At 43.5% G+C, this 12,389-nt stretch overlaps 1 protein-coding gene across 1 annotated transcript; it reads left to right on the forward strand.

The window, feature by feature from the left end:
* Nucleotides 1-8,607: 8,607 nt before the first annotated feature.
* On the forward strand, nt 8,608-11,129 carry LOC135395208 (uncharacterized). The gene is made up of 2 exons (XM_064626448.1): nt 8,608-9,946; nt 10,897-11,129. Exons 1-2 carry the CDS (start codon nt 8,752-8,754, stop codon nt 11,127-11,129), a joined length of 1,428 nt encoding a protein of 475 aa, XP_064482518.1. The 5' UTR covers nt 8,608-8,751.
* Nucleotides 11,130-12,389: the final 1,260 nt, after the last annotated feature.

Below are 12,389 nucleotides of genomic sequence, written 5' to 3' on the forward strand. Positions count from 1 at the left end.
GAAATGAGCACACAGAGTCAGTGGAACGTGCCCTTTAATATGAACCCAAATTTGAGGCCGATAGAGAACCTTCGAATTTTCAGCTTAAAAAATGCCAAGAGGTTAGGCTTACCTTTTTCTTCATTTTCGGTCAAAAAATAAAAGTATTCAAATCGAACTAGAAATGAGCACACAGAGTCATGGAACGTGCGCTTTAATATGAACCCAAATTTGAGGCCGATAGAGAACCTTCGAATTTTCAGCCTAAAAAATGCCAAGAGGTTAGGCTTACCTTTTTCTTCATTTTCGGCCAAAAAATAAAAGTATTCAAATCGAACTAGAAATGAGCACACAGAGTCAGTGGGACGTGCGCTTTAATATGAACCCAAATTTGAGGCCGATAGAGAACCTTCGAATTTTCAGCTTAAAAAATGCCAAGAGAAAAAGGCTTACCTTTTTCTTCATTTTCGGCCAAAAAATAAAAGTATTCAAATCGAACTAGAAATGAGCACACAGAGCCAGTGGAACGTGCGCTTTAATATGAACCCAAATTTGAGACCGATAGAGAACCTTCGAATTTTCAGCTTAAAAAATGCCAAGAGGTTAGGCTTACCTTTTTCTTCATTTTCGGCCAAAAAATAAAAGTATTCAAATCGAACTAGAAATGAGCACACAGAGTCAGTGGAACGTGCGCTTTAATATGAACCCAAATTTGAGGCCGATAGAGAACCTTCGAATTGTCAGCTTAAAAAATGCCAAGAGGTTAGGCTTACCTTTTTCTTCATTTTCGGCCAAAAAATAAAAGTATTCAAATCGAACTAGAAATGAGCACACAGAGCCAGTGGAACGTGCGCTTCAATATGAACCCAAATTTGAGACCGATAGAGAACCTTCGAATTTTCAGCTTAAAAAATGCCAAGAGGTTAGGCTTACCTTTTTCTTCATTTTCGGCCAAAAAATAAAAGTATTCAAATCGAACTAGAAATGAGCACACAGAGTCAGTGGAACGTGCGCTTTAATATGAACCCAAATTTGAGGCCGATAGAGAACCTTCGAATTGTCAGCTTAAAAAATGCCAAGAGGTTAGGCTTACCTTTTTCTTCATTTTCGGCCAAAAAATAAAAGTATTCAAATCGAACTAGGAATGAGCACACAGAGTCAGTGGAACGTGCGCTTTAATATGAACCCAAATTTGAGGCCGATAAAGAACCTTCGAATTTTCAGCTTAAAAAATGCCAAGAGGTTAGGCTTACCTTTTTCTTCATTTTCGGTCAAAAAATAAAAGTATTCAAATCGAACTAGAAATGAGCACACAGAGCCAGTGGAACGTGCGCTTTAATATGAACCCAAATTTGAGGCCGATAGAGAACCTTCGAATTTTCAGCTTAAAAAATGCCAAGAGGTTAGGCTTACCTTTTTCTTCATTTTCGGCCAAAAAATAAAAGTATTCAAATCGAACTAGAAATGAGCACACAGAGTCAGTGGGACGTGCGCTTTAATATGAACCCAAATTTGAGGCCGATAGAGAACCTTCGAATTTTCAGCTTAAAAAATGCCAAGAGGTTAGGCTTACCTTTTTCTTCATTTTCGGCCAAAAATAAAAGTATTCAAATCGAACTAGAAATGAGCACACAGAGTCAGTGGAACGTGCGCTTTAATATGAACCCAAATTTGAGGCCGAGAGAGAACCTTCGAATTTTCAGCTTAAAAAATGCCAAGAGGTTAGGCTTACCTTTTTCTTCATTTTCGGCCAAAAAATAAAAGTATTCAAATCGAACTAGAAATGAGCACACAGTCAGTGGAACGTGCGCTTTAATTTGAACCCAAATTTGAGGCCGATAGAGAACCTTCGAATTTTCAGGTTAAAAAATGCCAAGAGGTTAGGCTTACCTTTTTCTTCATTTTCGGCCAAAAAATAAAAGTATTCAAATCGAACTAGAAATGAGCACACAGAGTCAGTGGAACGTGCGCTTTAATATGAACCCAAATTTGAGGCCGATAGAGAACCTTCGAATTTTCAGCCTAAAAAATGCCAAGAGGTTAGGCTTACCTTTTTCTTCATTTTCGGCCAAAAAATAAAAGTATTCAAATCGAACTAGAAATGAGCACACAGAGTCAGTGGGACGTGCGCTTTAATATGAACCCAAATTTGAGGCCGATAGAGAACCTTCGAATTTTCAGCTTAAAAAATGCCAAGAGGTTAGGCTTACCTTTTTCTTCATTTTCGGCCAAAAAATAAAAGTATTCAAATCGAACTAGAAATGAGCACACAGAGCCAGTGGAACGTGCGCTTCAATATGAACCCAAATTTGAGACCGATAGAGAACCTTCGAATTTTCAGCTTAAAAAATGCCAAGAGGTTAGGCTTACCTTTTTCTTCATTTTCGGCCAAAAAATAAAAGTATTCAAATCGAACTAGAAATGAGCACACAGAGTCAGTGGAACGTGCGCTTTAATATGAACCCAAATTTGAGGCCGATAGAGAACCTTCGAATTGTCAGCTTAAAAAATGCCAAGAGGTTAGGCTTACCTTTTTCTTCATTTTCGGCCAAAAAATAAAAGTATTCAAATCGAACTAGGAATGAGCACACAGAGTCAGTGGAACGTGCGCTTTAATATGAACCCAAATTTGAGGCCGATAAAGAACCTTCGAATTTTCAGCTTAAAAAATGCCAAGAGGTTAGGCTTACCTTTTTCTTCATTTTCGGTCAAAAAATAAAAGTATTCAAATCGAACTAGAAATGAGCACACAGAGCCAGTGGAACGTGCGCTTTAATATGAACCCAAATTTGAGGCCGATAGAGAACCTTCGAATTTTCAGCTTAAAAAATGCCAAGAGGTTAGGCTTACCTTTTTCTTCATTTTCGGCCAAAAAATAAAAGTATTCAAATCGAACTAGAAATGAGCACACAGAGTCAGTGGGACGTGCGCTTTAATATGAACCCAAATTTGAGGCCGATAGAGAACCTTCGAATTTTCAGCTTAAAAAATGCCAAGAGGTTAGGCTTACCTTTTTCTTCATTTTCGGCCAAAAATAAAAGTATTCAAATCGAACTAGAAATGAGCACACAGAGTCAGTGGAACGTGCGCTTTAATATGAACCCAAATTTGAGGCCGATAGAGAACCTTCGAATTTTCAGCTTAAAAAATGCCAAGAGGTTAGGCTTACCTTTTTCTTCATTTTCGGCCAAAAAATAAAAGTATTCAAATCGAACTAGAAATGAGCACACAGTCAGTGGAACGTGCGCTTTAATTTGAACCCAAATTTGAGGCCGATAGAGAACCTTCGAATTTTCAGGTTAAAAAATGCCAAGAGGCTAGGCTTACCTTTTTCTTCGTTTTCGGCCAAAAAATAAAAGCATTCAAATCGAACTAGAAATGAGCACACAGAGTCAGTGGAACGTGCGCTTTAATTTGAACCCAAATTTGAGGCCGATAGAGAACCTTCGAATTTTCAGCTTAAAAAATGCCAAAAGGTTAGGCTTACCTTTTTCTTCATTTTCGGCCAAAAAATAAAAGTATTCAAATCGAACTAGAAATGAGCACACAGAGCCAGTGGAACGTGCGCTTTAATATGAACCCAAATTTGAGGCCGATAGAGAACCTTCGAATTGTCAGCTTAAAAAATGCCAAGAGGTTAGGCTTACCTTTTTCTTCGTTTTCGGCCAAAAAATAAAAGCATTCAAATCGAACTAGAAATGAGCACACAGAGTCAGTGGAACGTGCGCTTTAATTTGAACCCAAATTTGAGGCCGATAGAGAACCTTCGAATTTTCAGCTTAAAAAATGCCAAAAGGTTAGGCTTACCTTTTTCTTCATTTTCGGCCAAAAAATAAAAGTATTCAAATCGAACTAGAAATGAGCACACAGAGCCAGTGGAACGTGCGCTTTAATATGAACCCAAATTCGAGGCCGATAGAGAACCTTCGAATTGTCAGCTTAAAAAATGCCAAAGGTTAGGCTTACCTTTTTCTTCATTTTCGGCCAAAAAATAAAAGTATTCAAATCGAACTAGAAATGAGCACACAGAGTCAGTGGAACGTGCGCTTTAATATGAACCCAAATTTGAGGCCGATAGAGAACCTTCGAATTTTCAGGTTAAAAAATGCCAAGAGGCTAGGCTTACCTTTTTCTTCATTTTCGGCCAAAAAATAAAAGCATTCAAATCGAACTAGAAATGAGCACACAGAGTCAGTGGAACGTGCGCTTTAATTTGAACCCAAATTTGAGGCCGATAGAGAACCTTCGAATTTTCAGCTTAAAAAATGCCAAAAGGTTAGGCTTACCTTTTTCTTCATTTTCGGCCAAAAAATAAAAGTATTCAAATCGAACTAGAAATGAGCACACAGAGTCAGTGGAACGTGCGCTTTAATTTGAACCCAAATTTGAGGCCGATAGAGAACCTTCGAATTTTCAGCTTAAAAAATGCCAAAAGGTTTACCTTTTTCTTCATTTTCGGCCAAAAAATAAAAGTATTCAAATCGAACTAGAAATGAGCACACAGAGTCAGTGGAACGTGCGCTTTAATATGAACCCAAATTTGAGGCCGATAGAGAACCTTCGAATTGTCAGCTTAAAAAATGCCAAGAGGTTAGGCTTACCTTTTTCTTCATTTTCGGCCAAAAAATAAAAGTATTCAAATCGAACTAGAAATGAGCACACAGAGTCAGTGGAACGTGCGCTTTAATATGAACCCAAATTTGAGGCCGATAGAGAACCTTCGAATTTTCAGCTTAAAAAATGCCAAGAGGTTAGGCTTACCTTTTTCTTCATTTTCGGCCAAAAAATAAAAGTATTCAAATCGAACTAGAAATGAGCACACAGAGTCAGTGGAACGTGCGCTTTAATATGAACCCAAATTTGAGGCCGATAGAGAACCTTCGAATTTTCAGCTTAAAAAATGCCAAGAGGTTAGGCTTACCTTTTTCTTCATTATCGGCCAAAAAATAAAAGTATTCAAATCGAACTAGAAATGAGCACACAGAGTCAGTGGAACGTGCGCTTTAATATGAACCCAAATTTGAGGCCGATAGAGAACCTTCGAATTGTCAGCTTAAAAAATGCCAAGAGGTTAGGCTTACCTTTTTCTTCATTTTCGGCCAAAAAATAAAAGTATTCAAATCGAACTAGAAATGAGCACACAGAGTCAGTGGAACGTGCGGTTTAATATGAACCCAAATTTGAGGCCGATAGAGAACCTTCGAATTTTCAGCTTAAAAAATGCCAAGAGGTTAGGCTTACCTTTTTCTTCATTTTCGGTCAAAAAATAAAAGTATTCAAATCGAACTAGAAATGAGCACACAGAGTCATGGAACGTGCGCTTTAATATGAACCCAAATTTGAGGCCGATAGAGAACCTTCGAATTTTCAGCTTAAAAAATGCCAAGAGGCTTACCTTTTTCTTCATTTTCGGCCAAACAAATAAAAGTATTCAAATCGAACTAGAAATGAGCACACAGAGTCAGTGGAACGTGCGCTTTAATATGAACCCAAATTTGAGGCCGATAGAGAACCTTCGAATTTTCAGCTTAAAAAATGCCAAGAGGTTAGGCTTACCTTTTTCTTCATTTTCGGCCAAAAAATAAAAGTATTCAAATCGAACTAGAAATGAGCACACAGAGTCAGTGGGACGTGCGCTTTAATATGAACCCAAATTTGAGGCCGATAGAGAACCTTCGAATTTTCAGCTTAAAAAATGCCAAGAGGTTAGGCTTACCTTTTTCTTCATTTTCGGCCAAAAAATAAAAGTATTCAAATCGAACTAGAAATGAGCACACAGAGTCAGTGGAACGTGCGCTTTAATATGAACCCAAATTTGAGGCCGATAGAGAACCTTCGAATTTTCAGCTTAAAAAATGCCAAGAGGCTTACCTTTTTCTTCATTTTCGGCCAAAAAATAAAAGTATTCAAATCGAACTAGAAATGAGCACACAGAGTCAGTGGAACGTGCGCTTTAATATGAACCCAAATTTGAGGCCGATAGAGAACCTTCGAATTTTCAGCTTAAAAAATGCCAAGAGGTTAGGCTTACCTTTTTCTTCATTTTCGGTCAAAAAATAAAAGTATTCAAATCGAACTAGAAATGAGCACACAGAGTCATGGAACGTGCGCTTTAATATGAACCCAAATTTGAGGCCGATAGAGAACCTTCGAATTTTCAGCTTAAAAAATGCCAAGAGGCTTACCTTTTTCTTCATTTTCGGCCAAACAAATAAAAGTATTCAAATCGAACTAGAAATGAGCACACAGAGTCAGTGGAACGTGCGCTTTAATATGAACCCAAATTTGAGGCCGATAGGGAACCTTCGAATTTTCAGCTTAAAAAATGCCAAGAGGTTAGGCTTACCTTTTTCTTCATTTTCGGCCAAAAAATAAAAGTATTCAAATCGAGCTAGAAATGAGCACACAGAGTCAGTGGGACGTGCGCTTTGATATGAACCCAAATTTGAGGCCGATAGAGAACCTTCGAATTTTCAGCTTAAAAAATGCCAAGAGGTTAGGCTTACCTTTTTCTTCATTTTCGGCCAAAAAATAAAAGTATTCAAATCGAACTAGAAATGAGCACACAGAGTCAGTGGAACGTGCGCTTTAATATGAACCCTAATTTGAGGCCGATAGAGAACCTTCGAATTTTCAGCTTAAAAAATGCCAAGAGGCTTACCTTTTTCTTCATTTTCGGCCAAAAAATAAAAGTATTCAAATCGAACTAGAAATGAGCACACAGAGTCAGTGGAACGTGCGCTTTAATTTGAACCCAAATTTAAGGCCGATAGAGAACCTTCGAATTGTCAGCTTAAAAAATGCCAAGAGGCTTACCTTTTGCTTCATTTTCGGCCAAAAAATAAAAGTATTCAAATCGAACTAGAAATGAGCACACAGAGTCAGTGGAACGTGCGCTTTAATATGAACCCAAATTTGAGGCCGATAGAGAACCTTCGAATTTTCAGCTTAAAAAATGCCAAGAGGTTAGGCTTACCTTTTTCTTCATTTTCGGTCAAAAAATAAAAGTATTCAAATCGAACTAGAAATGAGCACACAGAGTCAGTGGGACGTGCGCTTTAATATGAACCCAAATTTGAGGCCGATAGAGAACCTTCGAATTTTCAGCTTAAAAAATGCCAAGAGGCTTACCTTTTTCTTCATTTTCGGCCAAAAAATAAAAGTATTCAAATCGAAGTAGAAATGAGCACACAGAGTCAGTGGAACGTGCGCTTTAATTTGAACCCAAATTTAAGGCCGATAGAGAACCTTCGAATTTTCAGCTTAAAAAAATGCCAAGAGGTTAGGCTTACCTTTTTCTTCATTTTCGGCCAAACAAATAAAAGTATTCAAATCGAACTAGAAATGAGCACACAGAGTCAGTGGAACGTGCGCTTTAATATGAACCCAAATTTGAGGCCGATAGAGAACCTTCGAATTTTCAGCTTAAAAAATGCCAAGAGGCTTACCTTTTTCTTCATTTTCGGCCAAAAAATAAAAGTATTCAAATCGAACTAGAAATGAGCACACAGAGTCAGTGGAACGTGCGCTTTAATATGAACCCAAATTTGAGGCCGATAGAGAACCTTCGAATTTTCAGCTTAAAAAATGCCAAGAGGTTAGGCTTACCTTTTTCTTCATTTTCGGCCAAAAAATAAAAGTATTCAAATCGAACTAGAAATGAGCACACAGAGTCAGTGGAACGTGCGCTTTAATATGAACCCAAATTTGAGGCCGATAGAGAACCTTCGAATTTTCAGCTTAAAAAATGCCAAGAGGCAAACCGGACGGAAACGTCAACGTGACGATGCCGATAGTGAACACGACATCGACGACGACGCTCGGCATCGAGCGGGCCGGCAGAGAGTCATGGACCTCTTGTTCGGCAACAGCCAAAGCGAAGGAGGACAAGGAGGAGGTTAGGTTAGGTTAGGTTAGGTTAGGTTGGGTTGGGTTGGGTTGGGTATAAATAGGGGCGTTGGCTTCGCAACTCTGCAAAAGGGTGACGTCATCTAGTTCTTGGTGTCCTGTCGTCGATGTTGAAATCCAACGGATTTGGGCAAGTACTCAGCCTCCAAAGACGCGCGCGTATATAACTCGATTTCCCCCAGCGCCCGCACACACTCGATGCTACAACATTACGACAATGGGTTAGGTTAGGTTAGGTTAGGTTAGGTTGGGTATAAATAGGGGCGTTGGCTTCGCAACTCTGCAAAAGGGTGACGTCATCTAGTTCTTGGTGTCCTGTCGTCGATGTTGAAATCCAACGGATTTGGGCAAGTACTCAGCCTCCAAAGACGCGCGGGTATATAACTCGATTTCCCCCAGCGCCCGCACACACTCGATGCTACAACATTACGACAATGGGTTGGGTTGGGTTAGGTTAGGTTAGGTTAGGTTGGGTATAAATAGGGGCGTTGGCTTCGCAACTCTGCAAAAGGGTGACGTCATCTAGTTCTTGGTGTCCTGTCGTCGATGTTGAAATCCAACGGATTTGGGCAAGTACTCAGCCTCCAAAGACGCGCGGGTATATAACTCGATTTCCCCCAGCGCCCGCACACAGTCGATGCTACAACATTACGACAATGGGTTAGGTTAGGTTAGGTTAGGTTAGGTTAGGTTAGGTTGGGTATAAATAGGGGCGTTGGCTTCGCAACTCTGCAAAAGGGTGACGTCATCTAGTTCTTGGTGCCCTGTCGTCGATGTTGAAATCCAACGGATTTGGGCAAGTACTCAGCCTCCAAAGACGCGCGGGTATATAACTCGATTTCCCCCAGCGCCCGCACACACTCGATGCGCCTCCCTGGCCACCGCTACCTCGGACCCGGCAACCCCCTGCACAACGGTCCACCCGTCGACGAAGACGACCGCATCGCCCAACGCCACGACCGGGCATACGAAGAAGCGAGAGACGACGAATCCGTCTTCAAAGCCGACGTCCACGCCGTAGGAGACTTCGTTTCCGACTTTGCCGATCGAGGATCCGTCCATTCGTTACTGGGAGCTACCGGCCTAGGAAGCAAGCACCTGTTTGAGAAGTACGTGGTCGGACGTGCCATCTATGGAGGAATGTCAACCGGACGGAAACGTCAACGTGACGATGCCGATAGTGAACACGACATCGACGACGACGCTCGGCATCGAGCGGGCCGGCAGAGAGTCATGGACCTCTTGTTCGGCAACAGCCAAAGCGAAGGAGGACAGGAAACCCGAACGGCAGCCTTGCACACCACGTCGTCCGGAGGCGGCGGAACCGGAGTGGGAAGTAACACTACGAATGTCCCAAACGGAGTACGACAAATTTTGCGAGTTCCTAGCGACAAGGGCATTGTCACCGTATTCCGTGACTCCAAGATTCTTACCACCTGGGCCTTTATCATCAGAAACCTAAATTTCAAAGTCGGCAAAGCATCGTTCACCCCGATCTTCACCTCTCTCAGCCACATACCCGTGGAGTGCGCGTACTTTTACATGTCTCTGCACCAATTCAAGTCGCTGTTGCCCGGCAGTAAAGCCGTGTGGTGCGGCGTAAAGGTCACCCCTCACGGTATTCGCACACCGTGGAAGACTGGCCAATCCGTAGTCCAGCCAGTAAATTCGGACATGATGGTGTACGGGACCACGGCCATCGGACTCAACCACGTCTACGACACCATACCGGTAGTACCCAAGACCTTCAAACCCGGAGACCCGATGCAAGTGACGGCCATAAACGAACTATCGTTGGATAATCACAAGGACCTCGCCCGCAAGTATTGGGCCAACATGGACACCGAAGACATGAATCAGTACGTACCCACGTGCATGGGCATACCCCGTCACAACCACTTTTACGAATCGATCCTCACCTCTAACGACCACCACTACCCTCGTCTGACGCAACACTCGAACGTTTGGCCGTTCAAGGGCCACGTCGGTCTACCCATGGTAAACTACGACTACTCATTCGACGCCCCTATTTATACCCAACCTAACCTAACCCATTGTCGTAATGTTGTAGACGTTGATTTTGTGCTTCACAAAATGGGCAAATGTCTGGCAAAATGGTCTGCGTCTTCGTCGCTGATGGTCGTGGTAGTCGTACATGCGTTTAGCAATTCGTAGAGCGTTTGCAGAGTCGATGACGGGAACGACATCGTGCACAATTCTTCTTCTTTTAAGAACGTCGCAAATACGTCTTGCCCAATTCGGTGCGGTCCGTATATCTGCTCCGTCCTCTCCTGGTCCGCCTCTTGGTTCGGTTGCGGTTCGTGCTGATGTTCCATCCATCGAAGTACCAGGCGACGAAAATACATCCAGGCTTGGGCCAGGTCCCAACTCACCCCTTTCCCGGCCATGGCGAAGAGGTCGTCCAGGGTCGACCGTCGGTGAATGTCCGAGCCGAGCGTCATCTCCAGGAGGTAGTGTAGCGGCACGTCTTCGGTCTCCATACTGGCGGTCGTCGTCATGTTCGTCCTGGGAGATCCTGGGCAGGTGTTGCATGGGCAGCCTCCTGCTGCCGGACTGAGTTTGAGTGGGAACGGAGCCCCCCTTTTATACTAGTTATCGAGGTCGGGCGTCGCCGGTTAAACCATATATGGGCATGGGTGTTGTCGTTTTACTACTTAGGATCGAGGTCGTTTTTGGTCTATAAAAGCGGTTAGGTTAGGTGGCGTTAGTGTCAGTGCAGCTGTAGGCTCCGGGTAGTGCTGACGTCATCGAGGACCTGTCGAAGTGCTGTTGTTGTAGGTAACTCAAAAGATTTAAAGGGTATATACCTTTTATAATATGGACTGACGACAACAACATAACGACAGGATGGAAGAAGGGCCGGGCCATATCCTAAATGTTCAAGGTCATACCTAAATGTCCAAGGTCAACATCAAGGTCACTGTCAAGGTCACTCTATAGGAAATCAAGTTTTTTGGTTATGTCAAGGTTAAATTTAAAATTTTCAAGGTCGCGACCGGTTCAAGCCCTGGAGAACGTTGATCCTCGGAGACGTGGTCTGGGCCCTGGAGAGCTTTTTGAGGGACGTTCCGGCAAGGGTCGTTCCTCGCGACTACGTGGAACGTCTGGTGAGGCGTCTCGCGAGAAGGCAACACGAAGAAGCTCAATACGTCGCGCACATCTTAAAAATACTGTGTGAGGTCGAGTGGGGTCTGTGCGACCAGGAAAAAGTTTACAACTAGTGTTATATGAAGTTGCCCGCGTACGGCACTTTTATGGGTGCCAATTTGTTTGTGTTGGCCAAAGAGTGTGCCAGAGTTGAAGAAGCTTATCAAATATTAGTGAATTCCTGGAATCATATATGTCGCCACGAAAACGAGTATTTAATCATTGAGGATTAAATGGTACGGAAAAGTGTCTGAGCTCCGATCTTCTTGCGGGTGGTGGTATTCGTGCTTCTTCGTGAGGTAGAGTTTGGTCCAGAGTGTTGATGCGTGCGGGATAACCTCCCGCGCTGGTGAGGGTCTCGGTGTAATTGCGGAAGTTGTCCGGTGGTTTGGCTCTGAAACCGTGCGTGTAGACGCGTTCCGTGGCGCGTGTGCGATACACGTGTGCCGAAGCGCTTTCCATGGGTTGGAAGACGTGTAGCTCGCTGTCCACTTGCCAAAATGCGCAAATGTCCTGGAACGAGGTTGCCGAAGTCGTGCCGTCCTTGTTCGACTTGGTTACGGCCAATATGCCCACGTCTAGAGTCGGTTGGACTGGAGACACCGAGTGGAGGCCCAGACCCGTCTTGGTACCGGGATTTTCGATGGTCGAGTAATACTTGTCGGCCATCTCGTCGGTGTGCACGGTGGGGACCGTTTCGTAAATCTTGGCGTTGTCCTTGTTTTCCGAATGCTCGCGCTGGGAAAGGCGGTAGCTGTCGCTAGCCGTTATGGGCCACACGTTGCGTACCACCGGGTTGTCCGTTGGACGTTTCAGGTGGGAAGCGTCGCCGTCGAACGAGTAGTCGTAGTTTACCATGGGTAGACCGACGTGGCCCTTGAACGGCCAAACGTTCGAGTGTTGCGTCAGACGAGGGTAGTGGTGGTCGTTAGAGGTGAGGATCGATTCGTAAAAGTGGTTGTGACGGGGTATGCCCATGCACGTGGGTACGTACTGATTCATGTCTTCGGTGTCCATGTTGGCCCAATACTTGCGGGCGAGGTCCTTGTGATTATCCAACGATAGTTCGTTTATGGCCGTCACTTGCATCGGGTCTCCGGGTTTGAAGGTCTTGGGTACTACCGGTATGGTGTCGTAGACGTGGTTGAGTCCGATGGCCGTGGTCCCGTACACCATCATGTCCGAATTTACTGGCTGGACTACGGATTGGCCAGTCTTCCACGGTGTGCGAATACCGTGAGGGGTGACCTTTACGCCGCACCACACGGCTTTACTGCCGGGCAACAGCGACTTGAATTGGTGCGGAGACATGTAAAAGTACGCGCACTCCACGG

Source organism: Ornithodoros turicata, chromosome 5 (assembly GCF_037126465.1).
Source record: "Ornithodoros turicata isolate Travis chromosome 5, ASM3712646v1, whole genome shotgun sequence".
In the NCBI taxonomy this organism is placed as follows: Eukaryota; Metazoa; Arthropoda; class Arachnida; order Ixodida; family Argasidae; genus Ornithodoros; species Ornithodoros turicata.

Bases quoted from the DNA above. Each gene is read 5' to 3' on its own strand.
- LOC135395208 (XM_064626448.1), top strand. From the start codon at position 8,752: ATGCGCCTCCCTGGCCACCGCTACCTCGGACCCGGCAACCCCCTGCAC. The intron at 9,947-10,896 runs GTAATGTTGTAG...AAAATTTTCAAG, and splicing joins ACCTAACCTAACCCATTGTC to GTCGCGACCGGTTCAAGCCC.